Raw genomic sequence first — 21,035 nt, forward strand, 5'->3', positions numbered from 1 at the left:
GGTCAGCTCTAGTGGTTGTCCGGTTCGTGTTCCGACAGAGGTAGAAGCATTTCGGGAGCTTCGAAGGTAATATTTCAAAAAATCCTAATTAATTAATTTAGGGTTATATGTTGTTTTGTGCAATTAGAGTAAAATTGGTCCTCAATTCCGCTGCGCATGCCTATTTTTCTATCAGGTTTTTAATGTGTTTTTATCAGATTTGACATGTTTACTAGTGATTTCTAGAATTTATGATCGAGAATACTTAAAATAAGCCAAAAAGGACCAAATTAAGCTTAAAGGAGTCAAAATCGAGCAATGAACCAAAAGGAGTGAAGAGAAAAGAGGAAAATGCCAAAGAAATCAAAGGGCAGAGTAGTGTAACGCTAGCGTTGCGACACTGCCTCATTACGTTATAAGGTAGTAGCTACGTTATTTGGAGCGTTGCAACACTATGACACATGATGAAGATTGATCATGGGCGTCTAAGGAAGTGTAACGATGGAGTAGCGACACTCAACGCATTACACTTGAACGCATTAGCTACCCTTGAAGAGACAACGTTGCTATGCTACAAGTAGCATAGGTTACACTACGCCAAAATCAGACCAACATCGTTACGCTATGTTTGAGCGTTGTGACGTTGGCTTTCCATATTTGAAAAATCTATGAACTTTGGCAAGGATTTTATTCCCAATTTCTCATCCTCTATATATTTTGGATGTCTCCAAATACAAGGGACATGAAAAGAAGGACATTTTGACCTAATTTTCAGACCTAAAGCAGTGAGATCTTGCCAAAGAGTAGAGTGTGAAGAATTATTGTGGAGACTGTTCAACTTCTCAACGTACTAATGAAGAGAATATTGGTGATTTCTACCAAAGGAGGAACATTCTGGATGAGATTTTCTTTGGTTCTTTATTTTTTTTCTCTACTTTGATGTTCTCAATTTTGTATACAAATAGTTTATAAGAACCATGGATGACTAGACTCTTTGTTTTAGAGTGTTGTTGGATTTACTTATGGATCTGGATTAATGCTTAGGAATTTTATGGAATTGCATAATTTTTTATCTTTTAATGTTATTGTTCTTAATTTATATTGATTGGTCATCAATGAATGTTAGATTGAATGTCCAATTCGATAGGTTGCATGTTTAATCGGACTTGTAACATTGAATTACTATTAACCTATAAAGTGTGTAGTTAGGAAGATAGTAAAAAGTTGATGATGACAATGTTTAATGCCATGAGTCTTAATTTGATATCAAAATGTTAGTTATCATTAAGGATTGCATGAGAAAGAATAGTTTTCAAAAGATAATAATTCAGAATTTAGTTTCTAAACTAAGAAAAATGGTCTTGCTTAATTCCATAATTAACCTAAGTATTGTTCAGTATATATATGTAATGAAATCGACACCCTAGAACACACTTTTATTCTAAAATTACATTTTTTTTTGTCTTGTTATTTTGTTTTATAGAAGTTAAATAAAAAAATCATTCAAATTGACTTTCCAATTCCCTAGCTAAAATCAACACGGTTCTAAATAGATAAGTAGTAACTGTTTGTTTGATCCCTGAGGTTGATACCCGACCTCTTATGCTGTTTTAATATACTATAACTTGACCACGTACACTTGTGCGTTTTGCACATCAGCCGTAAACAAGGAAATCACATCAAGTGCAAGTATCACCTCATTAGGGAGATTGTGCAACAGGGAGATGTAATCGTCACAAAGATCGCTTTGGAGCACAATATTGCATTTATGAAGACTCTCGTGACTATAGTTTTTTAGGATCACCTGAAGAGTCTAAGTCCACAGAATATGTGTCATCTTGTCTAGGTCAAGTGTGAGTATTATGGGGTATAGAGTATGCCCTAGATTGTATTGTACTTTATATTGTATTTAAAGGAACTCTTATCAAATAGTACCTATGAGCGGAAGCAAGATTCTTCCAAATTCATTGTGATAGAATTACAAGCATTCACAAACATCCATACAAGTTATGCATTTCAGAACAAATTATGGCATGCTTTGAAAAAATTAAATACAAAGGAACAAAAGACTCACCTTTGAAGAACTTTTCTTTTCTTTATCTCTCATTCTCGCTTGGAACAGCACCTCTTGCTATCGCTATAATGCTAAGTAAATCGTCTACCAAATCTCGTTATCGCTCAACAAAATAACCGTCTTCTACACGAACAAGCAGCAACTTGGACACCATCACTCAGTGACCTTGGTATTCTCGGAGTGAGAATTCAATAGGTGTAGGCTCTGTTGGATCTAGTAGAGGGAGGAGGAAAGAATGATCGTATTCAACGACCAAACAAGTGAGAGAGGTTTGGAGTCTATCGCATAGACTGGTGCTTTATCATTTAGTAAAACAGGATGATCGTTTAGACGATCGTTTAGGTAATCTCGCTCAGGCACGCGATCACTTAGTAAAAACTACACGATCGTTTAGATAGATGCGCATGTACACGATCGTTTAGGAAAAACTGAGGCTATCGTGAAGGCTCTTGTTAGCTAAATGATAGACAGTGTACAACTTTATGAAGCGATAAATACAATTCTTTAGCAAAATGTAAACTATTTTCATTTTATCCTTCAGTTATGAAAACTGAATGCAACCTCTCACTTTCACGTATGGTTATGGAGAAAACCACCAATAATTATCTCATAATAGTTTAATTATAAATAAATATAATAACTAACTTATCATATTATATTTATAACCTATAGTTTTAATATCACATCATATGTAACATTTAAACCATAGTTCTTTCCTCTTCTACAAGATATAAATCACGTTTATATCCTTTTTCTCCAATTAATGTATCTCATACATCATGTCAATCATATCATATATAATTGAACCAGTTTAATCATATCATATATAATCAAACTCCCTCTTGCCAATTTGAACGTTTCAAACTGACCCAAAAACTGATTCTCAACTTGAATCCTTTGAGCTACCAAGGGGACCTTATGAACCTATAGCTCAAAGCTCCAACGGTACGTGAATAGCTAATTAAACTCTTTAGCCACGATATCCACCATCCGTTAACTGTCGGACACTCCACTAAAGACCGACAGTTGTACTATTCTCACTATGGATATATTTTTGTGTCCATCGAATATAACCAATCAACAGTACGATAATCCTTCACAGATGCTCGTAAGTATAACTGGGCCAATTTACCGTTTTGCCCATATAATTACATCTAACTCCTTAAGTACCACTGATCCCTCTAATGAACAATATCTCATATTCCTACTATGAGTGGACACCTCTCGGGCCATAAAAAGGTGTGCGGCGCCACATCGTTCAAGCCCCGAAATTAGCCCTTAAGGGAGCAATCTATCTACTTATCCCTACTTCGAAGAAGGAGTGAATTCCTCTTGTGTAGCTGAGTTCCCAGCTCCTCAATCGGACGAAACCCCAAAGTGGTAGGTTTGAGTTAGTAATCTGGCCACCCGTACCCATGCAAATCAAAGGACCACCCTCAAAGGCAGGAGTTCCCAACTCACTCAGGATTGAGGTCATGTTACCTATGGTCATTCTAGTGAAGTGAAGCCTCTGTCATGAATGATGTTATATAACGAGACTAATACACTTTGTGGTCCGGTCTTATACAAACTCCTTTGTATAGGACGCTCCCGTTCGCATGTCTCCACATGAATGATCAGGATCAAACCATCTGTAGCATATCACAACACTTGTAACAATCTACAAAGCGGGCCGCATCCATAGTGTCACCAGGATAAGGTTTCCCTTCTATATCCATATACTACAAACCATTTTGGTTATCACTTAAGGCATGATCCACCTGTATGTCTCCACATACATGCTTAAGTTACAACGACAACCAGGGATCTTAGTTTATTGGTTATTGGTAAAGAAAATAAAACATCCCATGTTTCATAGACAATAGTGGAGAAAATATCATATATTATTACATCACATATTGATGGTCTTACGAGGGAGGGACCTTATTATTCAAGACCAGTCAACATTCAAGGGAGCAATTCATTTACTTACCCTAAAGATAGGAAAAAGTGAATTCTATCTTATATAGAAAATTGACCCACAATCCATTTAAATACGATTTCAAGAAAGTTGAAATTGTAAATACTTGGAAGGAGTGAATTCATCTACTTCACCTCACATATTGTAAAAAACTAAAAATAAGTAAAGTTGAAATTGTATTTAAAATTAAGTTAAAAATTATTTTAAGTCTCTAAACTATGTAAGTAATAATTTAGTCATTGAACTTTGGTTTGTAAAGATTTAGTCCTATACTTACAATTTTATAACAATTTAGTCCTCGAACTTTACTATGTAACAATCTAATCCTTGAACTTTAAAATCTGTAATGTTCTAATCCCTATTGTAGAAGTTACTTTTAATGATTAATGAGATTCCATGCATAAATAAATTGTTAAACTAATTAGAGACTTATATTTTTACAAAATACAAAGTTAATATTATAAAATATTAAAAATTGACATCTAATTTTGATTAAATTTTTTATGCTATGGACTAAATTGTTACAATTTTGAAAGTACAAAAACTAAATTGTTACATACTAAAGTTTATGAACTAAATTGTTACAAAAATGAAAGTATAAGAATTAAATTATTACAAACTAAAGTTTAGAGGCTAAATTATTACTTTAATGAAAGTTCAAATAACTAAAATATTTTTGGGCTAACAAGAGAAACAATAAAGTTTAAAGTTTCATTTAGAAAATTTGCAAAAAAGTTTCAAAATTATAAAAATAGAAAAACGAATTTATATAATAAAAATACTAATTAGTAAATGACAAAATTACCCTAAAACAACCAAATTAAGTACAAATAAAAATGTAGAGATACATTGCTTCCAAAACAACATGAATACCACAAATACACTCTACCTAGACATTCTAGAACTACAAATACATAGTATCTAAACATTCAGAAGCAAAATTAAAAATCACCCAATATGGTCCTTTATGCAAGGAAGATGACAAGTGGAAGTCATTAGAAACTTATGGATGTATACAACGATGTGACCATTGGAAGTATGATTGCGTTTGATATCAAACGTAGGGAGTCTCATCATCTTCATTCCATGTGACCATTTTGCTAATTGGATCTTGAAAGCCAACTTTAAACATTATCAATCCCAAAACGTCATTGTTGAAAATGATGTTCAAAGTAGAAACAAAAGCAAAAAACATGTGTGCAACGTTAAAAGTTAGCCAAGATGATGGAATTCAAAAAAGAGTTGTTGAACCAACTATTAAATACATGAGATTTGAGATTGCAAAGGAGAAAATAAGATTTTGGGGCGGCTAAATGAAGAAGATGAAAATAATAATAATCATGATGATGATAATAATAATAATAAGAATGAGAATACTACTACTACTAATAATAAACTGAAAAATATATTTATACACACTCACATGTTTCAAACATTTAAAATTTAATTCCCATTTATAGGTTTCGTTTTAGGTTCAACAAGCCATTTTTACATGTTTGTATATGAAAAATTGAAAACATAAAAAATATAAAGAAAAAAAATCAAATTAATTTGATAACAATATGTATAAAATAATAATAAAAATATTTAGATACAATTGAATTTGTAACAAACATATAAACAAATCAAAAGTTAGTTGGATATAATCAAATTTGATAATAAAAAATAAATTCAAATATAAATTGGAGGAAAAAAAAACAGTAAGTTTTTGTTTATTCTAATTAAAAAAAATTGATAAGTAGTTAGATAAAATCTAATTTGATAATAAAATATAAATTCAAATATAATTCAGGGAGAAAAATCAGGAAGGGAGTTTGTTTATTTACAATTACACTTATTCATAATTCCGTTTTCATAAGCTTCAACAATTACACTATATTTATAACTTCATCAACCACAAAAACCTATGAAAAAGCCTAACTCGTTTGTTGTAGAGGCATAACAAAAACATCAAGATTGCAAAAGTGAATACTTATTTATTTGTCAAAAAGACAAATTAATGATATAATAATATATCAAGATGATAATATGTATAAAATATTCTGTAAAATCCTAATTAAAACAAAAAATTTAATCCTAATTTAGAATAATAAAAAATGAATAAAATAATATAAAATTTAAAGATATATCCTAAATTAAAATCCAAATGGTGATAAATAAATTAAATATTGATTAATTCTAAAAGTAGTTAAATCAAATCAAAACAAATAACTAATTTGAATCGAGAAAAATGAGGAAGAGGTTGGTTTATTTTAAATTAATTCATGAAGCATTATCAAAATCTAATTTTTATATTAAAAACAAATTTAAATTTCAAAAGAGAGAAAAATGAGGAAGAGATTGGTTTATTTTAAATCAAAGAAAACCTAAATCGATGAAACCATCGTGTTAGTAATAAAAGTTATGGCAATGTAACAATCCAATTGATTCTTGTGCAATCAACGCATAACCATTTTTTAAGGAAATGATATTTCTTTTCCCAAAACGTTAAAATAATATAAAAAATAGCCTATACAACTAATTTATTACAAATATGAGAAATATACCGTTAATTCATTAAAAATGTATGTATACAATTATGAAAAACAATATAGAGATTTGAATAAAATATATGGATAAATGAAGTTTTAATAATATATGGATATTTCAAATATAAATTTGGTAGAAAAATTTGGATATTTTATTAAGGTGAGATAAATTCGAAAAGTGGTTAAATAGAATCTCAAATAATAATAAAATATAGAGATTATGTTAAAGCAAAATTAGGAGGGCAATTGTCTTTGACAAATATCATATATACTTTGTTTTATATTTTAGAATTACCTGTATTTGTAGTTTTATCAACAACATCTACTAACAAGGCAAATAAGATATTTAGAAATTTGTAGCCATGTGCATGTCACATGAGTTGCCATAATTCTTATTTTTGGGTGATTTTTCCATTTTTCAGAATTAAACCTGAAATTCCAACAATTAACCTTCAAACTAAAAACACTTGGATTTGGACATGTATCGATGGAGCCCATTGGCATACGAAAGCCCAATATCTATCTCTATTAAATTTCAGCCCAGTTTCATCTTTATGGGCTTTAAACTGGGCCAAAAATATCGAGCCTAAATTTCAGGGTGGATCCGAAACCTTGTTGAACTGCCTCTCTCTGCGACTGGCGCGAGCCACCATCTTCTTCGTTCGAAGAAAGCCTGGAAGGAGGGTTAAATCCATCGATATTCGTACAAATTTTGCGCCCTATGGTTGGGTCACTGAAACCAGGATACCATGGCATTCTTCTGTAGAATTAACCAATCCAAGCTCAAGTCCCTTTCGGCTCAATTCAAGAGACATTACTTTCAAATCTCTCATGTTGCTTCGCTTGATCCCGGTTGTACAACGAAACATGTAGGTTATGTAGAGCGGATAATTCCCCGCAGACCAGCTGATTTTGCCGATAATGTTAGATTCTATGCTGCTCCGGTTCAGGTTGGTTTTTGATTTTGAGTTTGAATTATATGAAACCTTGGGTTCTTTTTCTATTTCTCTTAAGGGTTCAAACTCTGTTTTAGTCACTACAATTTCATGCCTTGAACTTTCAAGTTACATATTAGAGTAGGGAACAAAATAAGATTTGAATTGTGTTTTTAATTATTTCTTTCTAATGTCATATTGGTGAAAACTGGTTTTAAATTTGGCAGCTCGTTTGAATTATAGGTTTGGATTATAGGCTGTTTAGTTTATGGTGACTGATGTTGTTCACTCTATGACATGTTACTGAAGTTTCAAGGTAAGGCGAAGAAGGAAGAAAAGGACACGAGTGGGCCGCGACTTAATGATAAAATTAAGGCTGATCTTGTGAGGCTTGTGTATGATGATGGTATGTGGGACAAAAATATTGAATTTTTGTTATTATGATAGTTTGAGATTCCCAAGTTGCGATGCCTTCTCACGTTCTTAAGATTGATACCACGTTCATATAGTGATGCATCTAGGTGGTTAGCATAGTTCGCTTCCCTCTGATAAAACGAGAAGAGTGCATGGAACATTAAATTCTCATACCTCGGGGAAGGAAGGCGTGTGTTTACTGTTTGATAGGTTTTTTGGTTTTCTTCATGTCTAATATTTCATGTAAAACTACATACTAACAAAATTTGTTAGAAAGCAAGTATTGCATCTATCAATTGAAATGAGTGACGGGGTATGCTAACTTGTTTGTGGAAAAATAGTAGCATGACAATAGTGGAAGTATGAGTAAGAAAATAAGTGTACGTTTTCTTAAGAGAATGAAGCAGTATAGTTTAGACAAGGAGGGCTTCCTCCTTATGGGGCAAGGGTCAAGGCAGTTACGCTACATTCTCAATTTGACTTGAATGTCAAAAGCAGGATTAGTACGAAAAATTCTTTTAGGAGACACCATAAACAAAACCTAAAAAGAGGTTCTATTAAAGTGCAATAGTAGACCTCGAACTCACACCCGCTTACTTCTAGGATGTTCCCTGAACAACTCTACCAGTTGCCATTTTCCATAAAAAGAGGTTCTCTTAGAGAAAAAAACTGTATCAAATTTTTTCTTTAGAGGTCCAACTTTCTCTTTAAACCTAGTAGCCAAGAAAGAATCAGTACACCCATCATCACCGGTCTCCAAAAACTCTTAGGGGTCGTTTTTTTCGTGGGAATTTTGGATTCCCATGGAGTGGGCATCCAGATTACTGAATTTGTTGAGCGGTAGTGTAAGATGCCTATCTGGAGGGCATCTCAAGAGTTTTGGATGCCCTTCTGAAACATGGGTTTTTGGATTCCTGTATTAAAGGCATTCACTTTTTACCTTTTTTAACCCTTTTTTTTCCATATATCTATAAATATCACTCTTCTTTATTTTCATTTTATAATTAAAATAAATACCGTGAATTATGTATTTTACTCTCTTTGATTATATTCTATTTGTTCTTTTAGAAAGATATTCAAATTCAAATTCAAATTAATATTTATTTTATAAAAGAAATCTTAAATTAATATATATTATTTTGTTGAGAAAAATAACAAATAAAATAATAAAACTATATTAATATAAGGGTAATTATTTTAAATGGTGAAATTGCTGAAAATATTTTCAAGTATAACATAAGGTAACTGCCTATCGGTGATAGACCATGATAGACATCTATCAGTGTCTATCACCGTCTATTATTGATAGATAGTGATATTTTGCTATATTTGCAAGTTGACTCGTTTTCCTTTATTTGAAAAGAACCTTTAATTTAAAAAGAAATTCAAATTAATAAAAACAAATATGTTATATGAGTTCAAATTATATTAAATTAATTATAAATTAATAAATAGTCGTAAGGGCATTTTTGGAATATTATGTAAATTTAAGACATTCTCGATAATAAACAGTTTTTAGGTAAGAAATATTTCATTGAATAAATGAAATAAAAGGAGGGACCCCTTAGCACTTAAAGGTGATTACAAAAGAGATCTCCAATTGGAAACTAAATAGGAAAGACTTAAATGTTTAAAGGTTGCTTTGGTTTGCACCAATACAACACCGTAGAAAGAGTCAAATCCAAAAAATGATCGAAACTAGAAGAAAGATCTCTAAAAAGATACGCTCGCCCCAAAAAGTCCAGAAGAAAGCTCGCATAAAAGTTAACCCGAGGGTCTTCTTAGTACCATGAAATGGATGACCAACCAACAAAGAAGCAAGATTGTCGAACATATTGTGGGAAAGAACCGCCGACCAACCAACAACTTTCATCATGATATGCCAAAAATGCAATGCAAAAGGACAATGCATAAAAAGATTAGCTGCACACTCCGATTGATTATGGCATATATGGCACCAAGATGGAGAGATGGTCATATATGACATTTGTCATTGAAGGCGACCAGTATTAGTTGCACCAGGGCTTAGTTCGCATAAGAAAATTTTGATTTTCTTAGGAAAATGATCCATCCAAATAGCTGAATAAACATCCTTGACTTGGAAATCAACAGAACCCACCAAATCATCCAGAAGAGATTTAACACTAAACGTTGAAGATGTATCAATAGTTCAAATCCAAGTGTCAGGCAAACAACGAAAACTGACAGGAAATAATAATTGAGACAAGGCGACCTATTCAAGAGTTTCTCAATCATGGAGATTACGACGAAGATGCAAATCTCAAGCCTCAGAATCCTCAATCCATACATCAACAACCTTAATATTCGGTAATCGAGTAAGCCGAAACAAATGAGGAAATACCGTATAAAGAGCTCCACAACTAAGCCAAGGATCCTTCCAAAATGAAATAGATGTACCAGAGCCAAGCCGAACACGTGTATGATTAGCCACTAAATCAATAGTCTGACAAATGAAGCGCCAAGGAGATTTAGAATGTCCACGAATAATTGTCGGTCAGATACAAGAGGGAGAACAATACTTAGCCACAATAAGCTTCACCATAAAGCATCTTGTTCAGGTAGAAAACGCCAACACATTTAGCTAAGAGAGCTAAATTCTGATGCTGAAAGTTGCCAATGCCAATACTAATACCACCCATCAATTTAGAACGTTGTGTGATCTCCCAATTCACATTATGCATCCCATCTTCATCATGAGCCCCCTCCCAGACGAAATCACAAATCAACTTTTCCAAACCCTTAATGATGTCAGAAGGAGCATAATAAAGAGATGAATAATAAATGGGCAAACTAGACAAAGAAGCCTGTATTTTTGGACATCTATAATTCCGACATCTATAAACCCTTAATGAGGATGTCAGACATCTATATTTTCGGACATCTATAATTTTGAACATCCAAAGCTTCCAGTTATCTACATTCCCAAAAAACAAACGGCCCCTTAGAGAATGGTTTTTCTCATGTAGAGAAGGTGTAAAAATGTATTGGGCTTGCATTATGCATGTTGATTATTTTTATTTATTACTTGTTGATGTGTTGCATATATTTTTGCAGGACAACATACAATTCTTTCGCTACGTGAAGCACTTGAACGTGCTCGCGAGCTCAAGCTTGATTTGGTTGAGGTAAAACTTCTATTTTTAATATTGCTATCTTATGTTGTCTTTTTATATTTATAGATGTACTTTCAACCATAGTGTTGATTTATGTTAATATTTTATTTTATTTGGTTTTATTTGCTGTAATTATTTGGTTAGATTCTTTCCTACACTGTTAATATTTTTTTTATTTCATTAAGTTTGTATTCTATTTAAATTAGGGTCTTGTACTCTTGTAATAATAAGAGAGATAATACTTTTTCACATGTTATCAGAGCAAAAAATTGTAGTGAAACCCTAAAAGACCTAATTTTTGAATAACCTAAAAAACCCTAGTTATGTTGTCGCCGCCGCCGATGAGCTTTTCCTTGTTCGTTGTTGTTGGCGGTCCCTCAGAACCTCGTCGAATGTCACATCTTTGCCAGAGTCATGGTTTTGCTTCTTCTATTTGCATTTCGTCGTGCTTCTTCGCAATTTTCTTTGCGGGGTTTTTTTTTCCCTTTTTTGCTTCTTCGTTCGCATTCTGTCTTGCTTATTTGCGATTTTTTTCTCTTCTGTTGGCCGGTCATTGGTCAAGTTTGCAGCTTCTGCCGTCCAGCTCCGTCGTTGGTCGTCGTCTCTCACCGCTACCACTATTTTCCCCTCATTTTCTCTGGTTTTTTCTTTCCATATCTATTGTTTTTCTCTTTGAATTTGTTTTTTCAGCAATATGTTGGACACTAAGGTACCCATCGCTAAAGTTTTGTGACAATCATATCCATCCAACTAGTCCTACTGTCCAAATAAACCACCATTCGATTTAATGAGGATAATTTTCTTCATTGGTCTCAATGTGTTCAGATGTATATTTGTGGACAAGGGAAGATTGGCTACATCATGGGAGAAAAAACTGCCCCCAGTCCAGATGACCCATTGTTCGCCAGGTGAGACGTTGAAAACTCCATGGTTATGACTTGGCTTGTCAATTCGATGGTTGAAGACATCGACTCTAATTTCATGTGTTGCTCTACTGCCAAGGAATTGTGGAATAGTGTTAACTCAGATGTATTTTGATTTGGGCAACCATCACAAGTGTTTGAGTTGAACCTGAAATTGGGTGATATACGACAAGGCACTAACTCAGTTACACAATACTTTCACTCACTAAAACGGATTTGGCAAGACCTTGACCTCTTTGATATGTATGAGTGGAAGTCTACAAATGACCCAAAGCACTATAGGAAAGCTGTTGAAGATGGTCGTATTTACAAGTTCCTTGCCGGCCTTATTGTTGAGTTTGATGAAGTTAGAGGTAGAATACTTGGAAAAACTACTCTTCCAACCATTAATGATGTTTTTTTAAGTTTGCAGGGAAGAAAGTCGCAGGAATATTGTGATTTGCCAAAAAAAAACTATTGATTTAGTTGAATGCTTTACCTTGGTGGCTGAAAATACTGCAATAAACCTCGACATAACGTGAAACTTGTTGAAAATTCCATGGAAAACTTGCGAATGGGAGAAGTTCTAAGCAAGGTGGCAAAACTCTCATCAGCATACCTCTAATGCTAATGTTGTTGACTCTAGCTTGTTTAGTAAAGAGCAAATTGATCAAATTCTGAAGTTGCTAAAGACCACTTCATCATCTGATAATCCTAGTGTTTTCTTGGCACAATCAGGTACTAGTCCTCAAGCTCTCTCTTGTCTTAGTTCATCTCATGGATTAGTGATTCTGGAGTCTCTGACCATATGACTAGTCCCTTTTGTTTATTTGAATTATATTCTCCCGTGTATTGCAATGAAAAAATTCACATTGCCGATGGTAGCTTCACCTGTATCGCAGGAAAAAAAACTATTTCTTTGACTACAAAACTTACTTTACATTCTATCCTTCATGTTCTAAAATTAGCTTATAGTTTGTTATCTGTTAGTAAAATCTCTAAAGATGCTAACTATCGTGTTATCTTTTGTGACATTCAGTGTATCTTTTAAGATCAGGACTCGGGGGGATGATTGGACATGCTAGGATGATTGATGGTCTCTATTACTTTGACGGCGTTTCAGCTAGTCATAAAAAAGTTTAGGGCTTGAGTAGTGTTTGTTCTCATTCTGTTAAAGAAACTATATTGCTTTACCATCTTAGATTAGGGCATCCTAATTTCTTTTACTTAAAGAATTTGTTTCCCAATTTATTTAAAGGATTTGATTGTTCCGTTTTTCAACGTGAAAGTTGCATTTTTGCCAAACATCATCGATCTACTTATTTGCCTTAACCTTACACGACATCACATTTTTCCTTAATTCATACTGATGTTTGGGGTCTGTCTAAAATCTTGACTCATAGTGGTAAGCGTTGGTTTGTTACCTTTATAGATGATCACACTCGTGTAACTTGGCTTTATTTGTTAATAAAAAAAGTCGAAGTAAAAGAGCTTTTTGTTCGGTTTTACAATATGATTGAGACTCAATTTCAAACTAAAATTCGAATTTCTTCACTCTGATAACGACACTGAATATTTCAATGAACAATTAACCAATCTTTTGCAAGATAAGGATATTTTTCATCAGGCTACGTGTTGTGACACGCCTCAGCAGAATAGCATTGCTGAGTGCAAAAATAGACATTTACTTGAAGTTGTCCGTGCCTTTATGTTTTCTATGAATGTTCCAAAAAATTTGTGGGGTTATGCCATACTTACAGTTGCATATCTGATTAATCGAATGATGTTTAAGGTTTTGAGTTTTAAAACTCCTATGAATCACTTCAATGAGTCTTTTCCTAATAATCGACTGTCCTCTGATTTACCAATTAAATTGTTTGGGTATATTGCTTATGTCCATACTCTTACCCTTTCTCGAACTAAACTTGATCCTCGAGTCACTAAGTGCATTTTTGTAGGTTATGTCCTTTATAAGAAGGCTTACAAATGTTTTGATCCTTTGACCAATAAGTATTTTGAGAGTACGGATGTGTCCTTTTTGGAAAATCAACCATTTTTTAGCCCAAGTTCTCTGCAAGGGGAGACATCTAACTTTGAAGATAATTTTTGGGACACTTCATCTCTCCCGAACATCAATGGTCCTGAAATTGTGAGTTCTAGTCCTTCGATGCCAAGTGTGGAGAGTTCTTATTCAGGGGGAGAAACACTACAAACTGACTCAACAAGTCGAAGTTCTGAACTTCAGGTTTATCTAGAAGAATCTTAACTCAAAGAGATCGAGATCAAATAGTTGATTTATCATAGGACCAATCAAATAATCCGATGAATGATCCAGAAGATCCAGGTATTAGACACTCTACCCCTATTTCTCCTAGTTCTTCACTTCCTTCTAATCCTTTACCTGATATCTCTGATCTTGACATTCCGATAGCCCATAGAAAAGGTATTCATCGGTGTACTAAATACTCTATTGCAAACTACCTCTCTTACCATAGATTGTCTGATGATTATAGAGCTTTCACCTCTAGGATAACAAATCTATTTGTGCCAAGGAATATACAAGAAGCCTTGAATGATTCGAATTGGAACTTAGCAGTTAGGGAAGAGATGAGTGCTCTAGAAGAAAATGGCACGTGGGAAGTTGTTGAGCTTTCAAAAGATAAGAGAACAGTGGGATGTAAATGGGTGTTCACTATAAAGTGCAAAGCTGATAGGAGCATTGAAAGATACAAAGCGAGGTTGGTTGCTAATGGCTTTAACAAACCTATGGGATTGATTATCATAAAACCTTTGCCCATGTCGCAAAAAACATTTCCATTATATTATTGTTATCTATCGCAGTTAATTTTTAGTGGCATCTTTATCAGCTTGATGTAAAAAATGCATTCCTTAATGACGAGCTTGAAGAGGAGGTATTTATGAACTTATCACCAAATTTTGAAGCCAACCTTGGAACCAACAAAGTTTGCAAGTTAAAGAAATCTTTCTATGGCCTTAAGCAATCTCCTAGAGCGTGGTTTGGGCATTTTGAGAAAGCACTGATAGGTTATGGATTCTGTCAAAGTCAAGCAAGTCACACCATTTTCTACAGACATACTAGTCATGATAAGTTGGTTGTTTTAATAGTTTATGTTGATGATATCATTCTCACAGGTAATGATGAAGCTGAGATGAACAACTTGAAGTGCGAACTAGCTAATGAGTTCCAAATTAAAGACCTGGGAACCTTGAAATACTTCCTAGGAAAGGAATTTGCTAGGTCAAAACAAGGTATCCTTGTTAATCAAAGAAAATATGTTGTTGATTTACTTAAAGAGACGGGCTTACTTGGTTGTCGTACAGCAGAAACTCCTATTGAGCCAAACTTATTGCAAGTTGCAAAAGATACATAGATAAAAGACAAGGAGAAATACTAGACTCGTGGGAAGACTTATTTATCTATCTCATACTCGTCCAGATATTGCTTTTGCTGTTAGTATGGTGAGCCAGTTCATGCATGCCTCGATGCCAACCCATTTTGGAGCTGTCTATAGAATTCTAAGATATTTGAAAGAGACTTTAGGAAAAGGGATACTATTTAAGAAGAATGGTTATTTACACGTGAAAATTTACACTGATGCTGATTGGGCAGGTAGTACCATAGAAAGGAGATTAAGATTAACATCTGGCTATTGTTCCTTTGTTGGAGGCAATCTTGTCATGGCGAAGCAAAAAAAACAAAGTGTGGTAGCCAGGAGTAATGCTAAAGCAGAGTTCAGGGCTTTAGCATATGGCATTTGTGAGAGCATATGGATAGAAAAGATTATTGGAAGAGTTGAAATTTATCCAGGCATTGCCTATACGGGTTTATTGTGACAATAAGGCTGCCATCTCTATAGCACTCAACCCAGTCTTACATTATAGGACAAAACATATAGAGGTCGATAAACATTTTACAAAGGAGAAGATTGATACTGGAGTGATATGCCCTACATATCTCTCTACAACAAAGCAAATTGTTGATGTACTGACAAAGGGGCTTCCAAAATTATAATTCAGCAAATTGATTAGCATGCTGGCAATGGAAGACATCTTTAAACCAGCTTGAGGGAGAGTGTTGATTTATGCAAATATTTTATTTTATTTGGTTTTATTTACTGTAATTATTCTGTTAGATTCTTTCTTACTCTGTTAATATTTTCCTTATTTCATTAAGTCTGTATTCTATTTAAATTAGGGTCTCATACTCTTGTAATAATAAGAGAGTAATAATATTTTTTCACACATAGTAATTAAAGAAGTCTTTCCTATTTATTATTAGGTCTTGCAAAATTTGATTCCAATCGTCAAATATTTTTCAGGTCCAACAAAAAGCCAATCCACCTGTCTGTAAAATTATGGACTTTCACAGACAGAAGTACAAACAGCAAATAAAGGAAAAAGATCGTGTTAAAAGCAAGGTGAGTTTCTCAAGGCTGTGTACATATGGGTTCGTGACTATTGTTAAGACAGTGATAATGCTTTTAGTCTAGATATGGAAATCAATCATTTGTTATAAATAACTTCTGTTATTTGTTGTCATGTTGATGCTGATCCGTACTTTATCGTCAAATTATATTTCAAGTTGGTTTTGTATTGCTGTTCATTTTGGAAATGAATCGAACATGATATAAATTAGCCAAAGACTTAGATGATTGAAACACCTAACATTTTTGCACTACCTTCATGGTTGCTTAAATAAAACACACCATCAAATCTGGTTATTCGAGCTTCATTATTAATCAAATAAAAATGATTATTCATTCACTGTGCCTTTGCTTTGTTAAGTTGGGTTCTATGAGAATTACAATTAATTTGCTGCAATAAATTTTGACCTTTTTAAAGTTATTACAAATGCAAATCTCTAGAGCTTTGGCTTAATTTATTGAGTGACCATTTTGAATTTATGCCAGTTTTAGTTACCTTTCCCCTGCAGAAAAACCTGTTAGTAGTAGTACTTCAGGCCTTTAGAAATGACACATTCAATTGATATTAGAAAAAGTGTTGTACATATTGTGAAACATATTTTTATTCTTGCAGGCTGAAGTGAGTTTAAGAAAGGGAGATCACAAAGAAGTCCGCTTCACTGGGAAAACTGTAAGTAATTTATTTTTGAATGATTAGACCTTTTGCTGCATGGAACGTAACTTGAAGACTCTCTGGTGGTGATATGATTGAATTGCCTTACTGATGAGACATAATTTAGTTTCCTAGTCTCTGTCTCTCTCCACGTCTATCAGAAAACTACATTGAGTACAAAAGTCCAAGAATGACCATGAATGTTGTGTTTAAACTATGGCTACTTCACTCATGAAAGTTCTGTACCATCCTTTTTTTTTAAAAAAAATGACTTGATAGCTCAAGATTGATATGTTCTTAAAGGATTATTAATTCATCTTTAGCATTTTTTGTCCCGCATTTTTTAGGTGTTCGGGAATCTTGTGGCCAAAAATGTTAACCAACTTATAATTGAGATGACCACTTATCGTATCCATCCTAATTCCGGGACGGGTTATATATATATGATAAACCAAACTTTTATTGGGAAAGCATGTTTGTGGACAGAAGCATTTAAAAGTCAAAGCTGGATATCTTCATCAACCCATTTGTCATTGCCTGAAATCTAAAAGTAAAAAATTTGGAATCTAGGATTGATTAGTGATATTGTTATACTGTTTCAGCATTAGTTAATCTCCTGCGATTGTTGTTACTACCGACAACATGACAATACTTTTGGTTTTTTCCCCTAACCCAAGGATTGTCGAGGCTTTGGTTCCTTTCTCTCTAAGACACTATTTTGTTCCAATATGTCTGATGCTATGACTAAGAGTTGAGACACAACTCTGTTTCCAGTCCGAGTCCTTGAGCTCTAAATCAACAGCCTTTTGCCCTCTAAGAGGGCTTAGAATAACACTTTTGGTATGATACTAATTTTTTTTTAATCTGATCTTTAGGAGGAGAAGGACCTAAGGATGAAAGCTGATATGATAAAGCGATTGATGGAACGTGGTTACCGTGTGAAGGTATTACTTTCTCATTTACTAAATAACTCCTTATAGTTTCTGTTTTTTTAGGGTGTGTTTGGCCTAAGGAGTTGAGAAGTTGAAGTTGGAAAGTAGGAGTTGGGAACTCCACTCCAGAGTTGGATCCCACTACTAAAAAAACATTAATTTTATATCTTATCAACCCCTTACACTGTGGGTCCTAGAAGTTCACAACTCCCTAGACTTCATAATTCCTCATTCCTCACTATTCCATTCTTTAACCCAAACACCCCCTAGTTTCTTATTTCTTTTCAGAGGTTGATAGTCGTTTGTTTTTGTTTTTCTATACAAAATCCCCACATAATGGCCTACCTGTCGCCTTTTTCTTTCCTAATTTGGAATTGCTGACCATTACAATTCCCTCTTAGCAAACCACAACCATACCATTAACTATTGACCAACTAACGAACTCTCATCCAGACCCTGATCTAAGATATTTCACCAGTTTATATAGTGCTAATTTCTCTAAATTTTCAGTTGTGCCATCCAGTTCTCACTTTCTATCCTTGATTTATTTTTGAGTATCCTCATTTAGATGTGGTGTCTTTGATTACTCTGGGTTGGCTTAGTGGTCAATAAGGACCATGAAAATAATAAAGAGCTCGGTATAAATGAGTTAAACCATGTTTACCACCTACCTAGGATTTAATATCCTACGATTTTTCTTAGAAACTAAATGTAGTAGGGTTAGTTGTCTCGTGAGAATAGTCAATATGCTTGCAGGTTGGCTTGAACCTTCACGAATATTAAAAAAGATAAAATTGGTGTCTTATGGGATAACGATATGCCATTGGTGTGTAGATCATGACTATATGCTTCTTCTATTTGTACAATCCTTATAATCTCTTTCCAAGACCCCCACTTTGTGAAACGTACTACCGCTGATCTTAGTTGTTCAAATTGACGTTTTAAACTTCATGGTGCTCAATAGTAGCTTACTTTGTATGTTCCCTTTACAGTGTTCTGCCAGGGGTGGTGAGAATCAGGACTTGGGCGGCTTGTTATCTCGTCTCTCTGCTTTGGTATAGCCTCATGAACTACTTCATTTTCTCTCATAAGGATTCCAATTAATCAATTTCTGTTGGTCTTATTCTTCCCACGGCTTATCACTATCTTTCGCAGATAGAGGATGTTGCAATAGTGGAAAGTGGACCAAGGTTGGAAAAAGGGCAGGCATATGTTGTAGTCAGGCATGTTAAATTTGGCCCCTCGAAGAAAGGGGGTGGTGGTAAAGCATCGAAAGTTGTTGCAAATGCGAAACAGATGGTTCAAAATGGCACCACCCCTCTGGTTTCAGCAGCCCGTTCTTCAAGCCCCTGTGACAAAGAAATGGATCCTGAAGAATCAGATCCTGAAAACGATTTTGAGAGTTCTGAAAAAACAACCTGGTCGGTTGTTGATCGTAATAATGATTTGGACGAAGTGTTTGACTTGAAAGATGATACCAATGGGATTCCCTCCACAACCACTACCAAGAAAATGAATGTCGTTTCAGACGGGGATGTTAGAACCAGCTCAGTTCCACTTTCTCAACAAGATTCTTCCTTCAAAGTCGATAATAGATACAAAAAGATTGAACCTACAAACCGTTTCCAACCACCAAATGTAATGGACCGCAACAGCCGAGGTGCTAGAGATTCACTCCGATCAGAACCCCAGATTCGCGATCAGAGGAGGCACCCTCCTACAAACACAAACTTTTCACCCTCCATGAGAGAAACCAGCCAATATGATAACAATACTTCTTCATCAAGAAACGTTAAGCATTCTTCAAATGAGACATCCAAGCTTGGTCCATCACATCATACCAATTCCGGTCCATCCAAAACTAGCTTCGGGATCTTCAGTTCTCTAAACTCCAATGCTCCAGGGAAGCAAGATCCACCAGCCACAAGTTATCAACACAATCGAGGGCCTCCATTCACGCCATCGACTAATCCTAATGCACCTGGTGCTGCAGGAAATACAAAGTTTCCAATAACAAACTCTGAAGACAATTTGAACGAGGGACAGAAAAGCTGGGGAGTTTTCAGCAAGGGGAGTCCAAATGATACCCCAGACAGGATATCAAAATCTAACTAAGGTAAAGGTAGAACATGCTTACAGTGATTGTTTCAAATATTACATGGTAGGCTGAATTTTGATGAGGATATTTATTTAGACATAAGACAGAGCAGAGATTTTTGTTTCAGACATGTACTGCTATGCATGCCCTGTTTTAAATGGGCAACATAACTTTTCTCAAATATATCTGTAATAAGACATTAGCTCTTCTGGTTCAAAAATTTAAGAGATAAGAATGAAAACATAGTTAATTTATTCCCTATGTATGTTTGATGACAAATTATATAGTAGATGGATATTAAATGGTGTTATATAATTGTGTTGTGTTGGATATAGTTAAACCTAAGGAGTCGTTTGGATCGAGGTTTTCTCAATGCCCAAGAATTAAAGATGTCTGAAATAAAATTACTGGGAATCAAGTATGACTATGTTTGGTTGTACATGGGAAAACAATGTCTGTGTGGTAATAGTATGTGGGAATTAAAAAAATTTGAGATTGTGAAAACAAGTCCAAACGATCGTTTACAAAATACTATACGATCGCTTATATTATCTACATGATCGCTGAGTCTACTACACGATTGTTGAGTAATAAATTGCTATACGATCATCTATCCAATGCTATACGATTGTCTACTCAATGCTATACGATCGTTGAGTAACAAAATGCTATACGATCGTGTACCCAATGTTATATGATCGCTTACCAAATGCTACATGATCACTTACAAAATGCTACACGAATGCTATACGATCGCTGAGTAACAAAATGTTATACGATCGTCTACCCAATGTTATAAGATCGCTTACCAAATGCTACACGATCGCTTACAAAATGCTACACGAATGTTACACGATCGCTGAGTAACAAAATGTTATACGATTTCACGACTGGAAGGAAGGAAAATTGTGGTAGGAAGCGGTAGAAGAAATGAAAACTCACACTTCTCAATGGGTATGCAATTCCTTCATTTGTGTGGGTA

At 34.3% G+C, this 21,035-nt stretch overlaps 1 protein-coding gene across 1 annotated transcript; it reads left to right on the forward strand.

Moving 5' to 3' along the window:
* Nucleotides 1–7,136: 7,136 nt before the first annotated feature.
* Nucleotides 7,137–20,307, forward strand: LOC120088691 (translation initiation factor 3 (IF-3) family protein). Its single transcript, XM_039046110.2, has 8 exons — nucleotides 7,137–7,491; nucleotides 7,786–7,882; nucleotides 10,966–11,036; nucleotides 16,267–16,365; nucleotides 16,985–17,041; nucleotides 17,899–17,967; nucleotides 18,948–19,010; nucleotides 19,111–20,307. Exons 1-8 carry the CDS (start codon nucleotides 7,291–7,293, stop codon nucleotides 20,068–20,070), a joined length of 1,617 nt encoding a protein of 538 aa, XP_038902038.1. The 5' UTR covers nucleotides 7,137–7,290; the 3' UTR covers nucleotides 20,071–20,307.
* The last annotated feature ends 728 nt before the right edge of the window (nucleotides 20,308–21,035 follow it).

Source organism: Benincasa hispida, chromosome 10 (assembly GCF_027475165.1).
Source record: "Benincasa hispida cultivar pf3 chromosome 10, pf3_genome.v1.1, whole genome shotgun sequence".
Taxonomy (NCBI): domain Eukaryota; kingdom Viridiplantae; phylum Streptophyta; class Magnoliopsida; order Cucurbitales; family Cucurbitaceae; genus Benincasa; species Benincasa hispida.